Here is a 23197-nt window from a genome sequence, read left to right as displayed (position 1 = left end):
TCCTGGGCAAATTGGGAGCATGGTAGGAAGGGAGAGGTAGCTAGGAAAAGAGAATGAGAGGAGTAGGGAGAGGAGAATATGAGGAAGCTGGAAGGCTGAGTCGGGGGAAGAAGACAAGAGAACAAGATAAGATATTCTATAACAGAGGGAACCATTATAGGCTTAAAGAGAAATCTGTCACTAGGGAAACATCTAGAGATCTACAAGGATGACACCAACTAACCATCTAAGCATTACTGGTGAGGCTACCTTAAATGCCATTCACAATAATGAGATTGATGACTACCTTATATGACACCCTAGAGCCTTCTTCATCCAGCAGCTGATGGAAGTAGAAGCACACATGCACAGCTAAACACTAAATCCAGTTGCAGAGTATTAGGAGTGATGAGCAAAGGGATCAAGACTAAGCTGGTGAAGCCCACAGAAACATTTGACTTGCCAAGAGGGAGCTCATGGACACCAGACTGATATCTGGGAAACCAGCATTGGACTGCTTCAGACCCCCTGAAAGTGGGTGTCAGTGAGGAGGCCTCTGAAATCTATGGGACCTCTGGTAATTGATCAGTATTCATTCCTAGCATATGAATGGACTTTAGGAATCCATTCCACATAGATGTATACTCTCTCAGCCTAGACACATGGGGGAGTGTGTAGGCCCTGTACCAAAGGATATGACAGAATTTGAAAATCCCCCATGGAATGCCTCACCCTCCATGGGGAGCAGAAAGGAGATTGGCTATTAATTTAATGGTGGGCAGAGGAGTAGGAGAGGGAAAGAGAAGTGGGATTGACATGCAAAACAAGCTTGTTTATAATTTAAATAAAAATAGAGAAAAAATATATGTCTAATACCTAATATATAATACATAGTTAACATATATTAATACTCACTATATAATAATACCTATAGCAATCATATAAATGAAAATGAAAATAACTTTCAAATTTAGACATACATCAGTTGGAATTGCAAAGAGCTATAAAACAACCAACAGCAAGTTCCAGAGGGGATGACAGGGGAATGGTAACTCTCATTAACTATGGTGGTATTGCAGATTGTCGCTATTGAAACCAATGTGGAAAAATCTCAGGAAAGCTACAACCAAATCTACCATATGAACTAGCTATTCCACTAGTTGGCACACACCAAATGGACTTGACATCCTACTACAAATACCTTCAGTCATATTCATTTTTGTTCTATTAAAAATAGCAAAGAAGTACAAACAACCTGAATTACTTTGCTTTGGTGAATGAATGACAGAAGTGTGGTATAAATATACTATATAACACTATTCAACTATATTAAAAAATGAAATCATGAATTTTACAGGTTCATTGATGAAACCAGAAAATACCACATTGGGTGATATAACACAGACCCAGAAAATAAAAATGTATTTTCTCACCTATTGTTGGCTTCTAACTCTAAATTTTTAGATGTGAGTACATACACTGAGTAACTACAGAAACCAGGAAAATAAGACATTTTCAAGGAAAAGGGTGTGAGAGAAGTAGAAAGGAAAATATCAAGGCATAAATGATCTGGTCAGAGAAATAGAAAAAAAAGCTCTAATTAACAAGGGGAAAGGTCAATAAATATAGAAGGAAGGAATGTAAAATAATTTTAAAGATATATGAAAGTCATGAGGAATCATAGTCTTGACAATCTGCATTTTAAAATCCTATAACACATAATTCTGTAACTGAAATTTTCTTAGCGTAGCTGACAATACCCAGGAATCAAAGACAATCTAACATAAACCCAAGACTGGTCATTAAATGTCTCCTTTTGAATTGCTGACTGGGTATGTCCAAAACAGACAACCTATTTCTATTGCCTATGATTGCCTCCTGAAATTGAAGGTAAATCCCTGTGGTGGAAGGCACCATGCCATTGAGATACAGAACCCAGAGAATGCTTAGCTGTAACTTACCTGAATGCCTTCTCCATGAGAACTAGCATCCATGTAACAAGAAGCACAATGCAAGCTTCTGAAGAAAGGGAAAAAACAAAATATATACCCAGTTAAGGGACAAATTAACTACAACAACTAGGAAGGCATGGTAACCCTAAGGATAGGGTAGTATCACACATAGCTTGTTAGTAACCAATACTTCTCTGATTGTCCTTTAAAATCCACTAAACAATAGGGAACCATGTCTGGTACTGTAAACCTAGGCAATTATCCTTCACTACTCAAGTGAACTTATGGATCTTGTAGGAGAATAAAAAAACACCACTACCTAGCTACATTCTAAATATTTGTTCATACAAATAACTGTAGTCCTCACTCATAATTAAAGAAATTTCCCTTTGCAACATATGAATACCTTTACAAAGAACCACAACAAATAAAAATTCTGAGTTGTGAATCCCTACTTCAATGGATACATCTACCAAACATCTTCTGCACCCTATAATCAGAGATCATTGCAAAAAATGGAGAATAGAAAGCTCATGAGTGTTGTGGCCTAGTCCCCACAGGATGTCTGAGTTGTTTGTCAGCTGATAGCCAAAGGTGCATCCTGTTTTCTAGTCCTGGCTTACTGCCCCTGCATTGCCCCACTGACATCAAGATCTAGCAGGAGGAACATATGCTGTCTTCAACCTGGGGTTTTTCTACTGTGTTGTAAGACTATATATAAGACTGTTCCCTTCTACAAGAAATATACCTCTTAGCACTTGCAAAATAAAGACACTTCTTAGTACAAACAGCTGGTCATCTGGTCTTTCTTTTCCTGATACCTCGGAGTTGCTTGTGGCAGGGCACTGCATATAAGAGTCAAAGAATCTAGGGGATTGCTGTAAGATTGTTTATCTTAGTAAATTCAGAGAATCAGCCATAAAATTCTCATTAAAATGCCAACTTAAATATGACCAGAAGAAGGAAAATGATAATATACATGTTAAAATGGGTGGGAGCAAGTCCAAAGATTTGCAATCTACAATATTGAGTGTAAGCATCGCAGCTTGTACAGAAAGGTATCCTGGAAGTCAGGAGCCAACCAATACCACAAAGACCCACTGCACAACAAAATTCACACAAGAGATTTATTAGTAGGGAAAACATGAGGAGGGTGGCTGTCTCTACCCTGTTAAGAAGCAGCAGAGAACTCAACAGAAGACAGGGCTTATATATAGTTTCTTGGGGAGGGCTGTGGGACTTTTTAGAGTAAAGCATTTTAGGGTAGATATTGGTATAATTTCAAATGCAGAGAATGGGCATGTACTCTGCAGGGTAGGGAGAGAGTCCAGAAGTTAGTACACAGGGTTCAGCAGTTAGAACATTCTCCAGGTGGAACCTGACAGTTGGAGGACCTAGGGGTAAGCTCTGAAACATTTGCACACAATTTATATTACACAGATTGAGCAGTGTGTACTTAATTTATGTGTTTCAGAATATTTGTGTGTATGTATATTAGCATATAATACAAATTAATGGAAAGAGATTCTGGGTGGATTATAATGCATTAGTGATTAACTCTAAATTACCAATAATGCATAAGCATTTCATTAAGGAATGAAAGAAAAGCTTTTTGCCTAGATTAGTTTAACAAAGATTGAGTTCACATTTGAATTCTCTACTTTATGCTCCATGTGTCTTCATTCCTCAACATAATTGTTTTGTGAATTTGAATCTGTGCCTTGAAGTTAGTCTTATTATTATATCTGTCCCTATGTTACTGTGTGTCTTGTCACTATGTGTTTCTGTCTTCTTCTTCATAGGTTAGTGGTGTCTGTCATGTCTCTGTGTGAGTATTATGTGTTACTAACGCAGGGATTTACTCAATATAAGCATCATATGAGGAAAGAATTGTTTTCAAGTTGTGTATTCGCTGCTTTCAGGAAATAATATATATGCAATATTCTGGGTCATGGTCATGAAAAGATACATAATTTAAGATTTTGGTAAGCATTCTCATAACTTGGGAAATTCAAATCAATATTGTCTTTACATTTTTCTCTTCAAGCTTAAACAGTTTGACTACTCAGTAGAGTCTTAAGTAATGTCAATTTCTATTTTTAACCTTGGCCAGGAGGCACAGAAATGTTCTAGTCTTTTGGCCTGCAATAGGTATTGTCCGAATATTCCATTGCCACTTGACTCAAGGAATTTGATAGAAAGAAAGAAGATTTAACTGGGAGGATTTGTAGGGAGCAAATGGAAGGGAGAAATAATGTAATTATAAAAATTTAAGGTTAAAAAATTTTAAATACCCCATATTGAACAAAGCAATACACATAGTTTCTTTACTGAGATATAATCATTGATAAGATAACCCTGCCAGGAGAAGAGACAGTATTAGGGCCTAAGGGAAGCATGCCTGGACTGCAGTGCTGGCAGGTGGAGCAAGGACATCTGATAGCTATTTTGTATGTTGGTATTATCCTGCTACTCTGGAGAGTTCATAGTGTACAGAAAAGCTTGTGAAATTTTAATCTGTCTTCCTATGTTTGAAATTCTCTAGGATTTTCACCAAACCAAAACTAAACAAATGAAAAATTTGATTACTTGAATTGCAGAGAACACAATAACTGCTTTGGTATATGGAAATTGTTAAGTTGGAGTAATCAAGGTATTCAAGCACTGATATAAAAGATAATGAATAAATTAATCCAGATATATCTGGGTCCTTATCATTACCATATGTCTCTTCTACTACCTTTGTCCTCTGGGACCTGATGCCTTGCAAGATTTGTTCCATAAAACAATGCATTTATAAAACATTACAGTTTTTAAAGAAAATCTCTTGATGAACCAATAACATCTGTAATTACCCACATCAATTTATGGACCAAAATAAGGACACCTTTAGTACGAATTTATTTAAAAACTTTTGTATTTCAATTAAAGTCAAATAATTTGTTATCATGGAAAAAATAACATTGCCAAATTTATATTAGAAATATAAATTGGATTTAAAATAAATAGGCTTGTATGTACTATTAGACTAGTATGCCCTAATTTTCTTGGAAATGTATCTTCACCTAACCCCAGTCAAAATCCTTTGTCTGGTAAATGATGTCATATTTTCATGAATATTAGTTGATTATAAATATGCCTTTATTGTTAAAATTGCATTTATACATTATTAATATCTGTAATTGCAAAGCTAACTCCATTCTTTATAATATTTCCATACATGCATACATTACATATCATCCCTATCTCATTTCCTACATGTTACCCTACCTTCTTTCCTCTTGTCTAATACCACAGTAATGTAACAGTTACACAGTAATGGAATGGGAACAATTAGATTCTAGATGGTGGTCTACAGAAACTAGTAGAATATGAGTTTGTCTACAAAAGACTCTGTGTGCTAGTTTGGGAAATATCTGAAAAATTATTCTAGTAACTAATTGATACAGACACCTTTCTGAGAGTCTTGTCATTTTTGAGAGTTCCAACTTTAAATTCAGCTTCCATTTGCACATTTCCTTTAAAAAAAACAAATTGTCATGCACTTTAATGCATTCACGCAAAACTCTCTATAATTATATAGAGGTATTTGTTATTTTTATTTTAAAAACCTTTCATTTTCTGGAATCCTTATTTTTAGAATGATTAATCCAGATATAATGATTGAAGAAGGAAGTAAAACTAGACATTTATCATGAGTAATAAATCAGAAAGCATCACCATTAGCCAAAACTCTAGTGTCAATGATATTTGTCAGTAGGTCTGCTCAGAATAATAGAATGTATTAAAACTATAATCAATACAGTAAACTTGTAAAGCAAACATGTAATAAGTATCTGACACAAAAGTAATTCATGGTCAAAAAAGCAGGATAAGCATGAAATCTGATGAAATTTAGTTTTATTATTTATTGCAAGAAAGAATTGTGCTGTGTTTCCAACAATACAATTAAGTGCAACAGTAATCAAATACTAAAACAGATTTGATACCCCAAAAATAATCACCAGAGTATTTATGCTGACATCACCTATGACCTTATTAGAAATATATAACAATCGTATGATTGTAAAACACTAACAACCTTTGTGGATTCCACAAACAAATGCTTCTACAAAACTATGGGAAATTCCTTGACCAAGTAATGGTCATGAACCATATGGATGATGTCTAAAAATGACTCATGTTAAGCTCATCTAACTAACCAGAAATTTGTTTACAAATGAGTACATACCAGGTTCTGGAAGATGATATATGAAAGGATAATTTGCGGTGATCTTTAGAGAACATCATTTCTCTTAATAAAGGATTTTGATAACATCTGTTGTACCAGCAACAGGCAAGGAATCATTAGGGTAAAGCAGTCTTAGAAAGGATATAACCAAACATGAATGAACATGAGTAGAACATATCTGGATGTGCCTTTCTGAAGTCTAATTTACTCTAGATGGTTATCTTAATCCAGTAACAACATTCTAATATATTTCTCGAAGATATTATAAATGGTTATTATAGATACACAAATCTCATCTTCTTCTTGACACTACTCTTCTGTCTCTCCGTCTCCTCTGTTTCTTTTCAAATCATGGCATTTTATTTTTAATTATCATTTATATGTTATATATATGTATATGTACACACACAGATATATATATATATACACATATATGAAATCTGCTATGTTCATTTAACGGCATTCATATGTATATACATTTGGGGCTGACTCTTTGACATCAGATCACCTATAAAGAGGGCTAATCTTCCTACAGCTTATCTCCTCATCTAAGAATTGTATTTTATGAGATGTCTCTCATCAATATTGACATGTTAACAGTATTATCATTTTTCACGTCTTCTTGACATAAAAACGTTATTGATATTTCATGGGAGCAGCTTCCCTGTCATATAAGGAGACACTGTCTTGCAGCAGATGCCCAGATTATCTGCCATTTGTAAATTCATATCCTCTCTGTGATGTTTCCTGAGCCTTCAAGTAGGGGTTCTACTTTTTATGTATTGAGTTTTGGTATCACCCATGCAGTTGTTCTTTCCATTTTGACTAGATGTATCTTTCTCTAATGATCTTAATCTGCTGAAAAAAGAAGTTTCTTGGATAAGAGGTGAGAGTTATACTTATATGTAGGTATAAGTATAAATATTTAGAATGTGCTTAGAAATTATACTGGGTTAGGGAAGGTGTAATAGGAGGTTCTCCTGTAGGGTTCTCAGATAAGTATCCCTTCTCTCCATTTGTTCTATTTCTGGCATCATATAACCTGTAAATTGCTGCTATCTTTGCAAGAGAAACTCAAAAGTTTATAACCATATCAATAAATGAAATTCATAATATATATTGGTTTCATGGATAGTGAATGCAAGTACAGGGAGAATTGCTGTAATAGATATAACAGTCACAAAAGAACCCTCAGCTTTCAGCATTGATTCACAATACCACACAGTTCTTCCATTCTTTTTTTCAGTTCAACAGTTGTTTCCACAGACAATACAGCATTGTAGCTCTGGTGAAAACTTCAGATCAATGTAGGCGTTAAAAACTTATTAGACTAGATTAAGGAAGTCAGACAATATGGCAATATCCACGCATATGTAGTAGACTTGGTTTAATAAAATATTCACCTGATGTATTTTTTTTAATATAATACTGTAAAGAATATAATGAATTACCCGTCCTAGATAATTATATCTAGAATTATTTGTTCAGAGTTTGCTTTTGTCGATACTGTTCAAGAACTTAATCTCAAAATTTCCACATAGGCCTTCAAAATTTCCATGAACCAGAGAAGACAATATAACCTTTCATATACAAGAATAACAACCCTTAGATATTGGTATCTAGTCACTATTCTTTTTTAATTTTTATTTTAAATTTAAATTAGAAACAAGGTTGCTTCACATGTCAATTCCAGGTCCCTCTCCTTTTCCCTCCCCTCTTCCCATGCCCTCCCACCAACCCCTCCAATATCCCCTCATTTCCCCAGGGAGGGTGAGGCCCTCCATGAAGAAAGTGCTCAACATCCTTACCCAACTACTCACTATTCTAACTCAAACAAATGGTTGAGGGGTTGCCATTTAGTTATCCCTGTCAGTTCAGAAAGTCACATTCAAAGCTACAATGCCCTATTAAGAAAATAGTTATTCAGATGATTTTCCTCAAAGCTTTCTTGATATCTCTGTTTCTCAGACTGTAGATAAATGGGTTCAACATTGGAGGGAGCACAGTATACATTAGTGATGCCACAGAAGTTTTCCTGTATGAATCTGTAAATGCAGAACTGATATATACCCCAAAAGCTGTCCCATAGAACAAAGACACAATGGACAGATGAGACCCACATGTTGAGAAAGCTTTAGACCTACCTCCTGGTGATTTCATTCTCAGTATGGAAGAGATAATTTTAAAGTAAGAAAAAATAATTCCCAGTAGGGGGACACCACCTAATGGACTAGTCACTGCATATACAAGAATATTATTGATGAGAGTGTCAGAACATGCAAGCTTGATGACCTGATCAAGCTCACAAAAAAGTGGGGAATTTCAAGATATGTACAGAAAGATAGCCTCAAAATCATTAAACCATGCAGAAGGGCATCCACAATGCTAATACACAAAGACAATAAAATCATCAGGAAACACAGGTGGAATTTCATGATGGCTGTGTAGTGAAGTGGAGTGCAGATAGCCACATACCGATCAAAAGCCATTGCTGCAAGGAGAAAGTTTTCCATCCCAGCAAAAAGTAAGACAAAGCTGAGCTGTGTAATGCAGCCTGTGTAACTGATGGCTTTGCTCTGTCTCTGAAGGTTTGTCAGCATCTTAGGAACAGTGGTGGTGCTAAAGCAGATGTCAGTGAAGGACAGGTTAGAGAGGAAGAAGTACATTGGATTGTGGAGGTGGGAGTCAGACACAATGGCCAGGATGATGAGCATGTTCCCAAAGACTGTCACTAGGTACATAAGCAGGAACAGTCCAAAGAGAATCGGCTGAAGTTCTGGATCTTCTGAGAGTCCCAAGAGAAAAAATTCTATCACACCTGTCTGGTTTTCTAGATCCATAATGTGTTAGAGTCTGAAGGGGTAAAATACAGGTGCTTGGTCAAGCAAGCAAATGTACAAGCACATTCTGACATTTACTCTCATTCTTTCTCCCCACATTTTGCCTTCTACTTCTTTTCTTTGTATCCTTCTCTTTACTACTGTATTTACTACTCATTTAATTTAGTGAACACCTTACCTTTTAGAACTAATTATGAATAAAATAAAATTATACATAGTTGTTAAACTAAAAATTCTCCAAGGCCTCAGGAATATAAAAATCATACAAAAGCTAAGTAAAAATATACAATTAATTGGTATCTTACATAAAATATATCTAAGCCTGGCATCAGTATCAAGTTTGTATACATAAAAATAATTTTACTTGTGTCAGATGTTTCCATTATTTCTCTCATATTAAAGAAAACTATTATAAAATCTTAATTCAGTATTAAAAGGACATGGAAAAGAAAACAAAATAAAAATGTTTAATAGAAGCATTTGGCATGAAATAGTCATTTAACATGTCTACTGTAATTTATCTAAGCCATAAGCGTGATCAGACCACCTTTCACAATACAGTATATAAGGGATGTGATGGATTTGTCAAGACAATATAAAAGACATCATATACAAAGTATTATTGACACATAATACTTTGAGAGAGGTGGTCTTCTACCTAGAGGAGCACACCAATTGGTTATAAATTGTGAAAGTGTCTTCACCAAAAAAATAAAAGTAGCATTATAGAGACTGAACATGCTGTATTTGGGAATATATGCATAAACATGTACATATATTTATGCAATCACACTTAATGAAAAAGAGGCCATAAATTTGAAGAAGAATGAGGAGAGCATACTGGAGGATTTGGAAGGAAAAAGCAGAAGAGGTACATGTTTAAATTACATTGTAATCTCAAAAGTAAAAAATTTTTTAAAAATTAAAATAGATAATCTTCAAAATAATATATAACATCAGGGAAGAAGCATGTATTAAAACTGCCATTGAGAATAATGCATACAAAGAAGCAAGAAAAATATTGAACATTGATGCTAATAATTTGTCATGTAAATATAATTATGCCTAGTTATAGAATTATAGTCGCCATATCAACATAAATAATTGTGCTAAAATATACATATTTTTCTAACAGTAAGCAATAACATAATAAACTTTTTAAATACTTTAAATAATATAATTATAATATCTTATAAAATATTTAACTACACACAGAATACTGAAATCAATAAAAATATCATCAACTATTACGTTAAAGTATGTTGACTATTACTGCTAAGTGTTATTAAAACTGAAATGACACATATTTATTTTTCTATTTCATGTATGAATTAGGCAGAAGTTAGTATTCACTATCTTAAAATTTTTTAGTGCACTTAACTTTTGAAGTCTGTGAATAATGTCTTTTTTAATTTAGTTGTATCTCCTATTTATACTTTTCTCATTGATTTTAATGTTATGTTTTTGCTCTACATCTTTAGATTTATCCCAGTTATTTGTGTGCATAATAATTCACGTATCTTTTTTCCAATAGAAGCACATTTATATTTGGTATTAATATGTATATGCTTGAATAAATATAAAACATGTAGGATTATTTAGAATAATATATTAAGAATAACTAATTTATATGATGTATTTTTTCTTTGAAGGATAAAATGAAGTGGAATGTAAAGGATATGTTAAATAATTATATTTGATTTTTTATATAAAAAGCAGATCTGGTGGCAAAAGTATCATAATTGGCTTAATATGGGCATATATTGATATGATTTTCTTGTCTGTACTTAGAGTTATTCTTACTTTCAAAATATAAATATCTGACAAATACCAAAATAAATTATATTAATGTACCCTTTTGCAGTCAGCTTTTACTTCTAACATGAAAGAACAATGTCAGTCAAGATTTAATTAATTTTTCTTTCTAAATCAAAAATGAAAGTTTAGAAATCACTCACTATGTAAATTTGACCATTGTTAAATGATTTAAAATTCAGTTAAACCTGGGAGATCCTTCAGAATATAGGAAGAGTATATTTGCATTGAGATTCAGATTTAATGTAAGAAATTAGCAGAATGAATGCTGTTCAAATGTTGCCATATACGTAGAGGTAAGCATGAGATGACTGAAAATTATGCAGATAGCTGGCATTTCCTTATCCCACACATTCCTGAATTGATCTATGGTCTATAGCCTGGCAATAGTACTGAAAATTACAAGAGAGATTTCAGATTACCTGAAGATTAAAGACCGGCATTCAGTTCTTCCCTATATCTCAGAGAAAAAATGGAAGCTTTGTTCTGAGGAACAAATAAAGACAAAGAGGCACTGTGACCCTGTGTAGAAATGGTGGTCAATAAGAGAAGGGTCAGGAAAGCTACCTACTACCTGTATAAAGCTAGTAAGCAGATGGTCAACAGCAGACTACAGGTAGTCTCCATGGCCCTTGGGGTTTAATATCCAGAGTTCCTCATTAAGTCAGATACTTTCATTCCCATGTGATTTATGAAACAAATCTGAATAAAAGTAAAATTGCTTTGGTGGATTCTTTCCAACAAGCAAGCCAGGTGAATACCTTCTTCCTCATACCCACTTTTCATCACATGAAATTCAGTTACATTTTGAAACATACATCTTTCCTTTGTTACCAGATTTTAGATTTATTGCCCTATTTTAATAACATTATGAAAACTGTGGAAAATATAGTTACTCTTGGAAACATGTAAATGTTAAATAGGGATGGAAGTAAGGAGAATGTCTGAAAATCTTTTATTTTTTCACTTTTAATTAAAATAAAATTAATTTGCTTGTCTTCTTTCCTCCCTCCATTCTCTCCAATATTAGCCCACTCTCAAGTTGGTATCTTCTTTTTCTTTGAGGTGAATTCTCTTTCTCTCAGCAGTCATTAGTTGTCTATACTTCTTTGCACAGGCATGGACCCCATGGTATTTTCCCTTTCTGTGTTGGTATACCTTTGTAATTTTTTAACTCTTCTTTATGCAGTCATTTCTATAAGAGTCTCACAAGAGATTTCCATGAAATATGACTATTAAAATATATCTGGTCACTCCTTCACAGTATTCCCTATGTTATAGATAGGGACACTATGATTAAGATATATTCATTGTAGCCATACCCACAATCTGTGGTTGTGGTTTTCTGTAATGGTTGCCACTAGATGGCAAGAGAATCTTCTTTGATGAGGAGCTAGAGTTACATTTATCTTTCAGTATAAGGATAAGAAATTATGCAAACCGGTAAACTAGCAGTAGTAGATTCTTTCCATAGTTAAGAGAACGTTTAACCTGATTAGTTATCACCAACATCTAAGTCCCACGATTGCTTTTGTTAATTTGTTAATTTTTATTTATTAATTAATTCATTTGCTTTTCCAGCCTTATCACAACATCCCCACCCTCCTTGCCTCCAAGTTTCTCCCCTACAACCTTCTCTCGTATTCCAACCTACCTTCTCTCCTCCCCCACCCCATCCTGCCTTCTCTCATCCCCTACCCTCCCACTTTCTCTTCAAAAAAGGGCAGGGCTCCCCTGCATGTTCACCAGTCATAGTATATCATGTAGCAGTAAGAGTAGACACATCCTCTCCTATTAAGGCCCACAATGATTGCACTTTTATGAATATCTTGCCATGCTGGTCATTGTTATGGTTCACAGGGGTCACAGCTAACTAGGACTACTAATTGCTTTCTTCCATTGGGAAGTAGCATACTGCTCTCTGGTCCTATGGAAGTTAGGCTGTACAAAAAGATAGTCCTCAGGTTAGATCCAACTCAAATAACCCTACTCCTTGTCCTATGTGTGCAGTAACTTCACCAATAGAGGCTTACCTTCAATCTTGAAATGCATCAAAAGACAAGAGCAATAGCCTATATTGTTTGGTAAACATTTAGGACTTCATTGATGAACCATGCAAATTTGAATTGTATCATTCTCATACTGGGGATTTTGTTGGTCTAAGATGCTTGTGTGGAGCATTTTATCTCAAGTGGCCTAATTTCATTTCCTTTGTATATCATACGTACTATATACGTATAATACATATGTATTATGTATAATTTTAGGTAAATATAAAATGATATGATTCCTAGAGGGTCTATCAAACAAGCAGAGTGTTATCTAGACTCCTCCCTCCTTCTTCATTTGTCTTGAAATCATTTTCTCCCTCTCCAATTACAGCTCCCTCCCTATTTTTAACATTATACCACCTGTATCCTGTTATTCCACTTTAAAGCCACTCTGGATAATACCTTTCCTTGCTTCCATCGTTACTCCATGTTGTATACTCACGTCCAAAGACTTGGAACTAGGAAGCACTCCTTCTCACAGTTTCAGTATTGTGGGTCTTACACTGTAGTCTTGGATTGATTATATGCTTCCTCCAGACAAAGATATGTAGGTCTAATTTAATCCCCTACATGGGAATATAGTATCCCTGCAACAATTGTTGAAAAATTTTGACACCTTAATCAAAAATTAAAGGAGAGCACCTATGTGGCTTTATTTCACAGGGTCTAAACTAGGTTTATGGTATTCTCCCAGTTTCATGGTATCTTTGTCACTGTGATTCTGTGCTGTACTTTTGGGACCTATATCATGATTTGTATATGGATTTCAAAACTATTTTCTAAGTTATATCCTCTTTAGAAATGTTTTATTAATACATTTATCATATATATTTTGTAATCTTCGCAGAATTTTATAATAGTTCCCTAATTTTGTTGCTCAAGACAATAAATTACTTGAATAATCCCTGACATGCTCACCAATTTATCTCTTGTGAGAGAATTGGCTTGTCCTCAACAATCAGTTATTACAATTAAAACTAATTTTAATATTTAAATATGGACTTATTCATGGACACATACTTTTATTCCTATATAATAAACAATAAAAAGAGAAATATGAATCATTAACTAGGTATAGGACTATTTGATTCAAAACTCATCAGTATATTTTAAATATGATTGTACCATTAGGTTATCTTCCAGAGTTATATGAAAATTTTCATTTTTCAATATCTGTGTTGTACATGGTACAGTTAGTTTTTTCTATTTTGCAACAAAACTGTAAGTTGTATTAAGATAATACCGTGTATGTAAATAAGGTACTGTGTTCATATTCATTTTTCTTTGTTCAAATTTGTCATCCCTTCTAATAAGTCATTGCTTTTCTAAAGGTTTGTATCTTTATAATTCAAATTTAATTTGTATTTCTCTAATAACTAATGAAACTAAATATCCTTTCATGTGCATCCTTGCCTTATGCATACTTTGTTTAACTTACTAAATATTTACATTAATTTGTTTATTTATTCATCCTTATTTAGATAGGATGCCTTCTGTATTTGAGTTCCTAGTAGTTGATCAGAATTATCAGATATGGGTTGTTTATAATATAAAGTTTATTATAGTTAAAGAGAGAAATTCAGTGTAAAAATACCACATAACAAGTAATTTTCCAGGTAAAATTGAAAGCAAATTCTTGAGTGACACAATATTTTAAAATGGACAGACAGATTTAAGAAAGGGTAACTATTTAGTGAGTCATGATTCCATGCCAATTGTACTTATTTTATGAATTTTATTACATATGTTCACTCTGAAAATTAATAGACTAAGGAAGCCAAAGACAGTGTTTGAAATACTGAGACAAATAAAGCTAAATTCATAACATCAATTTTAAATGAAAGAAAAAGATCTCAGCAATTTAAGGTTATATTTATCTAAAATTGTCCTTGTTCGGATTATGTTAAGCAGCTGTTGATCCAAACCTTAGTGAATGGGCTGATGTTTACATTTTTCTTGTAGCATGGGGAGTACTATCCTGTATCTGAGATGAATAAATGAAGCCTCTATGTGGGTTCCAGCTCAACTTTTCCATATTCGGTGTGTTGTGTTGATGTTTTCTTCAGTAAAGGAAATTTGCAGTCAATTTGTGAAGAGTAATCTACAGTTTTGGCATGAGTGTAAATTGTTTAGGAATTCTCATGGGACCCTTTCGACCAACAAATTGATTACATGTAATCCATTCCTGGTTCATGAAGCTACATTCGTAAGCAAGGTATGTCCAATTGGTGCTTGGCCTTCCAAATTATTTGGCAATTTCATTTAAATCACCTTTTGTATACGCATATATTTTAGAAAGTATGTGGCATGTGAGGTTTCTAAACTATACTTCAAATGACCTGTAGTTTTAGATTTCCCTCCCCATCCTCATTCTCTTCACTTTAACTCTTCCTTTGACCCTCCAGTTCCAACCTCATAACTATGTATCCCATGTCCCTTTCCTAGTGAAATATGTCTCTCCGCATTTCTTACTCTTACCTAAACTCTGTGGTTCTACCAATCACAGCTTATGCATCATTGACTTTACAGCTAATATCCACATTTGGATATTAGCAAATACATAGTGTAGTTCTCTTTCAGTGACTGGGATAGTTTTCTCAGCATGATTTTTTTCCAGTTCTATCCATTTATCTATGAATTTCATGATTTTATGTTTTAACAGCTGAATAATACTCCCTCTGTATATGTACATTTTCTTTATACATTCTTCTTCTGAGAAACATCTAACTTGTTTTGAATTTCTAGCTAGTATGAATAGAACAGCAGTGAACATGGTGGAGTAAGTGTCTCTGTGGTTTGGTGAATCATCCTTTGGATATATGCCCAAGAGCGGTACATCTGCATCTTCGGGTGGATCCTGAGGAAACACCATAGTGATTTACAAAGTGGCTGTGAAAGTTTGCACTCCAACTAGCAATGGAGGAGTATTCCCCTTGCTCCACATCGTCTCTAGCATGAGCTGTGAGTTGTGTTATTGAACTTAGCCATTCTGCCTGGTTAAGATGTAATCTCTAAGTAGTTTTGATTTATAATTTTCCTGATGGCTAAAGATATTGAGCATCTCTTGTATTCTGTTAGTGATGCATAACATTGAGGTTTTAGTTGGAGTTCCTAAACTTTCTTATTTCCAGAGTTTCCTCAATTTGGGGTTTCTTCGTTAATTTTATTTCCACTTTCAGGCTTGAACTCTTTTCTTCATTCCCTTCCGCTGTTTGTCTATGCTTTCATAGATTTCAGTCAGCAGGGTCCCTGGTGGAGGGAGTGAGAATAGGGAGACAAGAGACACGAGAGATGGAGACAAGACAGGATTCTTATCAAGTCTCATTTTTTAAAATTACCAACAGGGCTTAAGTAAGGCAGGTAGCAGAAGAGCAGGGGAGCAGAAGATCTCATTCTCAAGATATATCCCAAGGACACAAGTCTACAGCCAAGGGAGTCTGGACTGCAGGCCTTGAAAATATGCTGTACAGGAAGATAAGCAGACACAGAGAAACAGAAACTTAAATAAGTGTTAGTCTCTTAGGACTCAGTAGGAATATTAACATGGCTTCTATTATGCAATCCTTATTTAGGGCTCTCCACATGTTAAAACACTCAGAACTTGCTGGAATGAGGTTGCTGGGCTGTAGTGAAGACTTATTTTCCTGACTCTTTTGACTGTGTTTTTAACCCTGGTGCCTAGACATTTGGGCTTGGGAAGATTGCAATTGTAGGTACAGATGTCACTTCTTGTAATTGTTCAGTGAATATCCTGTTCCTTTGTTTCTGTTGCCCTGTCTGGTTATTGGAAATGGGGTAGCTGTGTGTTGCTAATAGGAAGCTATTCTGGGATCCTGTTAGGTATGGACACTGGGTTTTATAGACAATATCTGTTTCCAAGTATTAGAACCTGATACTTAAATGTGAGCATGGACTAGGAAGTAGCTGGCTGTGTAATCCTCAGGAGGGAAGAAAGCATGGTGTTCCATCAGGATCTCCTTAGAACCTTGGGAGTTGGAACAGAACATGAGAAGAAACCTCAGCAGGTAGTCTGCTACAGAGGTGGAAATGAGATTGGGGAATTAGTCTTGGAAAAATGAAGTGAGTAATGAAAAACTGTTTCCACTGGACTGAGTGGCCTGTGGGTTCCCAGAGAATTCCTGCTGGAGTTGTGGGCTGAGACACAGCCAAGTGAGGAGAGAGGGGTGGCAGGAGAAGGTCGGTGTGATTCACTGGAAATGGGGTTAGAAATGGAAGAGTGACCTTACTGAAGAGCTAGTGATGAGATTGAGGGATTTTTAGGAGAGAAGAAATAGTTATGTTGCCTGTTTGACTGGATGGAGAGATATGTGGATTTACAGAGAATGCTTTCTGGAATAAGAGATGGAATAAATCAACGAATAGGCTGAGAGAAGTTCAGAAGAGAAGATCTGGGCAACTGAAATGAGATGAGGGCAGGGAGCAATGGAAGACAGCAGTAGGTAGTCTGGTTCACAGCTAGGGATGAAACTGGAGAATTGGATTTTGAGGAGCAGAGGGAAAGTGAAGATTTGCTGTTAGCCTACACACTTCTTTGGATGGAAAAATATACTAAAAAACATGGGACAATGAGTACATAGGAAGAACTATGAAAATATGATGACAAGTGTGGACTTCAGTTTGCTTCACAAAGCTCTCAGACTATGAAGAACACATTAGAGTACCATGAAACTGGTTAAGAAGTTTTTTGTCTTCCAAACCTCTTGAAATATTTCATTTTTAATGAAAAATGATATTCCATGCACTTTTTTTAAATTAAAAAACATTCTTAGTTCTACCTATAAAAAAGACAAAGACAAAAAAGACAAACAAAAGAGAAAAGATATCCATCTTTTGCAACTTAAGCTAAATGCAAATAGTTTCTTTTAAATTACATACTCTTCCTTTCATCTGACCTAGAATAATATGTGTGAGAATTCTGGCATTTGCTAAAACCAACCAAGAGATTGAATGAAACCTTAAACAATATAAATATCCCACAAATATTGAAAGCAACAGATAACATTTATATGAAATTTAGCATATGATTTAGGATCAGCTGAGACCAGAAAAGTAACTTTGTTCCTTTTAAAAGTGTATTAATCATTTCTGTAAAAAATTCATTTCTTTTCTTGCATTGTTTTATTTTTCTTCAATAAATAGAGAACAAAGCCTTTTGTGAGGAACAGGATGGACACAACAAACAATAATCAGGCCTATAGGTATAGTGTACAAATTGACTTTAGGATCCCATTTCCTATGGAGGGATACTCTCTCACCCTAGATACAAAGAGGATGGCCTAGGTCCTGCCCAAAATGATGTGACAGACTTTGGTTATTCCCCATGGGGGGTCTCACATTCCCTAAGGAGTGGATGGGGTAGGATGGGGAGTTGGTGGGGAGAGTGGGAGGATGGGAGGAAAAGGGAACTGGGATTGATATGTAAAATAATACTGTTTTTAATTTAAGTGAAAATTAATTTAAAAAGAGTGCATGCTTTCTCCTCTCTTACACAATATAATTCTTTGAATATTAACTGGAGAATTGGGACAAAAATAGAAAATAAAAGGAATAAAAAAGGAAAGGAAGAAGTAAAAATATCCTTATTTGTAGATGACTTGATTCTGTATACTAGAAAGTATAAAAACTACATGAAAATTATTATACTTGACAGATACTTTTGCAAAACATATCAGCCTATAAAATGAACAATCAAAGTCCAGTCGGCTTCCTGTATACTAACAACAAATTATGGGCTATGAAATCAGGAAAACAATCACAAAAATAGTAAAATTAAGACCTTCAAATAAACCTCACCAAATATCAGAGTTACTTTTCTGTTGCTGAAAGGATGCACTATTACCAAGACAAGTTATAAAATAAAGCATTTAATTGGGGCTTGCTTACCATGTCAGAGGGTGATCAGAATCCATGACTATCAAAGCAGAAAGATGGCAGTAAGCTGGAATGCATAACATTGGAGCAGTGAATGAGAGCTTGCCTCTTATTCAAAAGTGGGAGGCAGAGAGGGAGAGAGATATGTCTGGGTATGGTATGATCTTTTGAAAACTCAGAGCCCACCCACCAGTTACACACCTCCTCCAACAAAGTGATAATTCCTAATCCTTCCCAAATAGTTGCACTAACTTTAGGCAAATTATTAAATATATGAGCCTATTGGAGCCATTCTCATGCAAATAACCACACCAAGAAAGCAAAGAACCTCTATAGTGAAAGATTTAAACACAAAAGACAGGAACTGGCACATTCAAGGAGAGCAAGAAAACACATGCCTTAATAGAGGCAGCCATTATAGATTTAAAGAGAAATCTGGCACTAGGAAATGTCCAGAGATCCACAAGTGTGACCCCAACTAAGAATCTAAGCAATAATGGAAAGGCTACCTTAAATGCTCTTCCCCTATAATGAGAATGATGACTACCTTAAATGCCATTCTAGAACCTTCATCCAGTAGTTGATGGAAGCAGAAACAGACACTCACAGCTAAACACTGAGCTGAACTCCTGGAATCCAGTTGTAGACATGGAGGATTGATGAGCAAAAGGGTCAAGATCATGTTGGGGAAACCCATGGAAACATTTTACCTAGCAAGTGGGAGCTCACAGCCCCAGTCTGACAGTTGGGGAACCAGCATAGGACTGAAACAGACACCCTGAACGTGGATGCCACTTAGGAGGCCTGGGCAGTCTATGGGGCCTCTGACAATGGAACCAGTATTTATCCCTAGAATAGGAACGGACTTTGGGAGCTCATTCCCTATGGAGGGATACTCTCAGCCTAGATACAGAGGGGAGGTCCTAGACTCCCCCCACAAATGATGTGTCAGACTTTGATGATCCCCCATGGAAGGTCTCACCATCCCTGGAGAGTAGATGGGAGGTGAAATGGGGGATCAGTGAGGGGCATGGGAGAATGGGAGGGGAAGGGAACTGGGATTGATAAGTAAAATAAGATTGTTTCTAACTTAATAAAAATGTATATATATATATATATACATATATATATATCACAGAAGACAGAAATTAAAAAAGACACTACATATGACTCTCCAAGCTTAATGTTTGAAAATGCTAACCATACCAAAACCAATTTATAAAATTCAATGGATTTATTTTTCAGAAATTATTTTTATTTAAATTAAAACAATCTTATTTTACATTCTAATCCTAGTTCCCTCTCCCTCCCATCCTCCTGTTGCCCCCACCATCTCCCCATCCCAGCCCCCATCAAGGTCTCAGGGAAGGTAAGGCCCCTTATTGGGAATTTCTAAATAAAATCTCAGTTTCACTTTCATAAAAATAGATGAAAGGATCTTAAAATTTAATGAAACTATAAAATTTGCCACAGTCTAAGTAATCCTGAACCAAAAATATATAGTCAGCTATAAGCAAGTAAGGAACACTGAGAACGGTCTTACCAGTGAACGAACATATCAACTGATCATTCCAAATGGCAGTCATATCAACTGGTCATTCCAAATGGCGAACATATCAACTGATCATCCCAAAGGGCCAGCAATAAAATCAGGCTGTCTTTTGTCTTTACATCGGCTCTCTGACTGGGTGGTTCTACTCTGTCTGCATCCAGTATTTCCTTATAAGCACAGAAATTTTATATCCCTAACACTGTATTCAGTTTTATATCAATCCTTGGGGTTCAAACTCAGGTCATTCATGTTTGAATGTCAAAGTTTTTGACAAATGAACTATCTTCTGAGGCCTTTCAAATAAAGTATGGTTTGTATTTCCATGAAATTAAAATATTTTCAAAATCTGTTTACCAATTTTATTTATTTTGAGAACTTTCTGTTAATCTTATTGAACTTTTTATTAATTAACACTTTTATATGGTTTTACAGTTTCATAACTGCAGCTCTTATGTTTTACTTGTTAACCCCTTTGTCTTAAATACGACTGGCAGAATCATTTTTTCTATTCTGAAGACTGTGTGTTCATTCTGTTAATAAGTTCTTTTGCTGTAAAGAAACTTTTTAATTTCATGAAACACAAAATGTATATTCTTTGGGATGTTTCCTGTGTTATGTAGATAATACTCCAAATTTCTGTGTGTGTGTGTGTGTGTGTGTGTATACATGTGTATATCCCCTATAGTATTTCTATTCTGCATTCCTTTAGTCTTTTCAGATTTTGAGGTTTAAAATTAAGTATTTAATGCTGTTTGTATCAATTTTTGTGCAGAGAGAAATAAATTTATTACCATTTTCCTATTTGTGGATTCGAAGTTTTGTCAGCACAATATGTTTTGACACCTTTATAAAAATGTTTCCATAGCAGTGTGAGTTTATCTCTGAGTCATTCTGGGTTCCATTTGAGTTCAGAACAGTATGCAGGGCCAAATATGGGCACTACAGTTTTACTGTGCTTTCTTCTGGTGCCATGGAGAGCCAGTCCTTGGTTTCATTGCTTGGCCACAACTGCCACCAAGACTACACCGGCAGCATGAATCCTATTCTGTCACAGACCACACTGGTATGGAGTACTGATGTAGAGTTCTCTGAATATATATATATATATATATATATTCAGCCACTTCTTTCATGGTTTCATGGGTGTTCATGTTCTTCCATTTCTTTTTATTCTTTATTTTAGTTCTCCCCTGCATGATCTCATACTGTGACATATCCCATAGTACAGTTTCAGCAGAAGTCTTCTTAAGCTGGGTTTACAATTTTAAAACATTAAAGTAATTAATGTATCTTTTGTTACAATGAAATTAAATTAAATTATGTGAACAAGATATTTCATTTACACATTCCTTGTTTGGAGACATGGCAAAGATACACATGATGACTGGGTTAATGTCAGTAATTGCCATGTTTACATTGTAATCTCCAAAGTCACTTTGGTATAATATATCCAATTTCCAGGTAACAAGGCCTGAGAACAGCATTAGCAAGCTCTCCTTTTGGCAAGGCCTGGGAGAATTTAATGCATTTTTAGCAAGGCCAATGTTTAGTTTACTGTATAATTGTAGGAATAACCCCAGGAGCATATGTGCTGCCTTCTCTCCTTGCTTTTCTTACACAAATCATATTGCTGACTACCTTTGGTTTCACTTTCTTAGGGACATAGATGAAATGACTATTGCATTAGGAAAACTTTTGCCTGATGACTCTTCTCTGGGTAAGCCAGAGGGAATATTGTTTAAAAAAATATACAGTGGATCTGATTCAGCTTCTAAAGTCTTTAATGCTTCAAGTGTAACCATAAATTCAGGATTCTTAACAACAGGATGTTGCCATAACAATGCACTTTGTACCTGGTCTTTAAGAATCATAGTAGTTCAAGATATTACAAATTTGCATAGTTGTCCTGGAGCGAATGATTCTAATCACAAGTATCTAAGTGTAATGCAAATTAATAGATGATAGCAGGAGTTAATTGAAAAAGTCTAAGAAGCTGAATCACAGAAACCCACAAGACCTTCATTTCAAGAACTCTGTTAATACTGTAGGAGCCAAAATTGTATGAAAGTGAGAGGAAGAGGATATGAGAACAGAAAATAAGCATTGGCAGCTATTAAGAGTAATGTTTTCAATTACTAGATGATAGGAAAAACCTGTATATCTCTATAGGAGATAAATATTATAGAATGAAGAATGTACTGATTTGGCCTTGGCTGATGAGTTGGCTATGAGAGTTCAGGTTTGACTAGGAATTAACATTAACCACTGGAGCTAAAATTCTCTTTCATTTTGCATAACTCTGTAACTGCAAATGTTGCCAATTGGGAACACTGTTCTGTGTCTGGGTGTGCCAAGTTAGAAAACGTCCTTTGTTGCTTGCTATACTGCTTGTGCTTTTAATATTAGAGCTATGAAACAAGTAGGCAATGGTTACCAGTGGGAAATTGGAGTATGGAAGGAGAATGTAGTAAGGGAACAAACTGACATTTATTTTAACCATTATTAGATACTTAAGGAAACAAATTTGATCTAAAACCATCCATGCAAACTATTGAAACTGCATAAATAAAATTATTTAGGCTTTCCGAGGCTGCTTGCTTGAACCAGGTGGTCAGAGTTTTCTTCATTGTGCCAACCTCACACATCCATTCCAGGTCATTGGACTTGTTAGGAACAAGACTCCCAGCATCCAATCACTGCATATCTTCTTGAGTCATAAAAAATAGTAGATATTGGGACTAGAGATATGGTTCAGCAGTTATGAGCATTGGATACTCTTCCTGAGGACCTGGCACAAACACATGACAGCACACAACTGTCTGTAGCTCCAATTCCAGGGAACCAGATACCTATGGCAAAACACCAATGCATATAAAACAAAAATA

At 35.1% G+C, this 23197-nt stretch overlaps 1 protein-coding gene across 1 annotated transcript; it reads right to left on the bottom strand.

Annotated features, from left to right (window-relative positions):
* Positions 1–8085: 8085 nt before the first annotated feature.
* LOC101831507 (putative gustatory receptor clone PTE03) lies at positions 8086–9002 on the bottom strand. Its single transcript, XM_013118542.2, is given in 2 exon segments — positions 8086–8477; positions 8480–9002. Coding segments are annotated over 2 exon segments (915 nt in total).
* Positions 9003–23197: the final 14195 nt, after the last annotated feature.

This window comes from Mesocricetus auratus, unplaced genomic scaffold (assembly GCF_017639785.1).
Source record: "Mesocricetus auratus isolate SY011 unplaced genomic scaffold, BCM_Maur_2.0 Super-Scaffold_100040, whole genome shotgun sequence".
Lineage (NCBI taxonomy): Eukaryota > Metazoa > Chordata > Mammalia > Rodentia > Cricetidae > Mesocricetus > Mesocricetus auratus.
The sequence above is the reverse complement of the archived record's forward strand: the minus strand, read 5'-3'. Positions and strand labels throughout refer to the sequence as shown.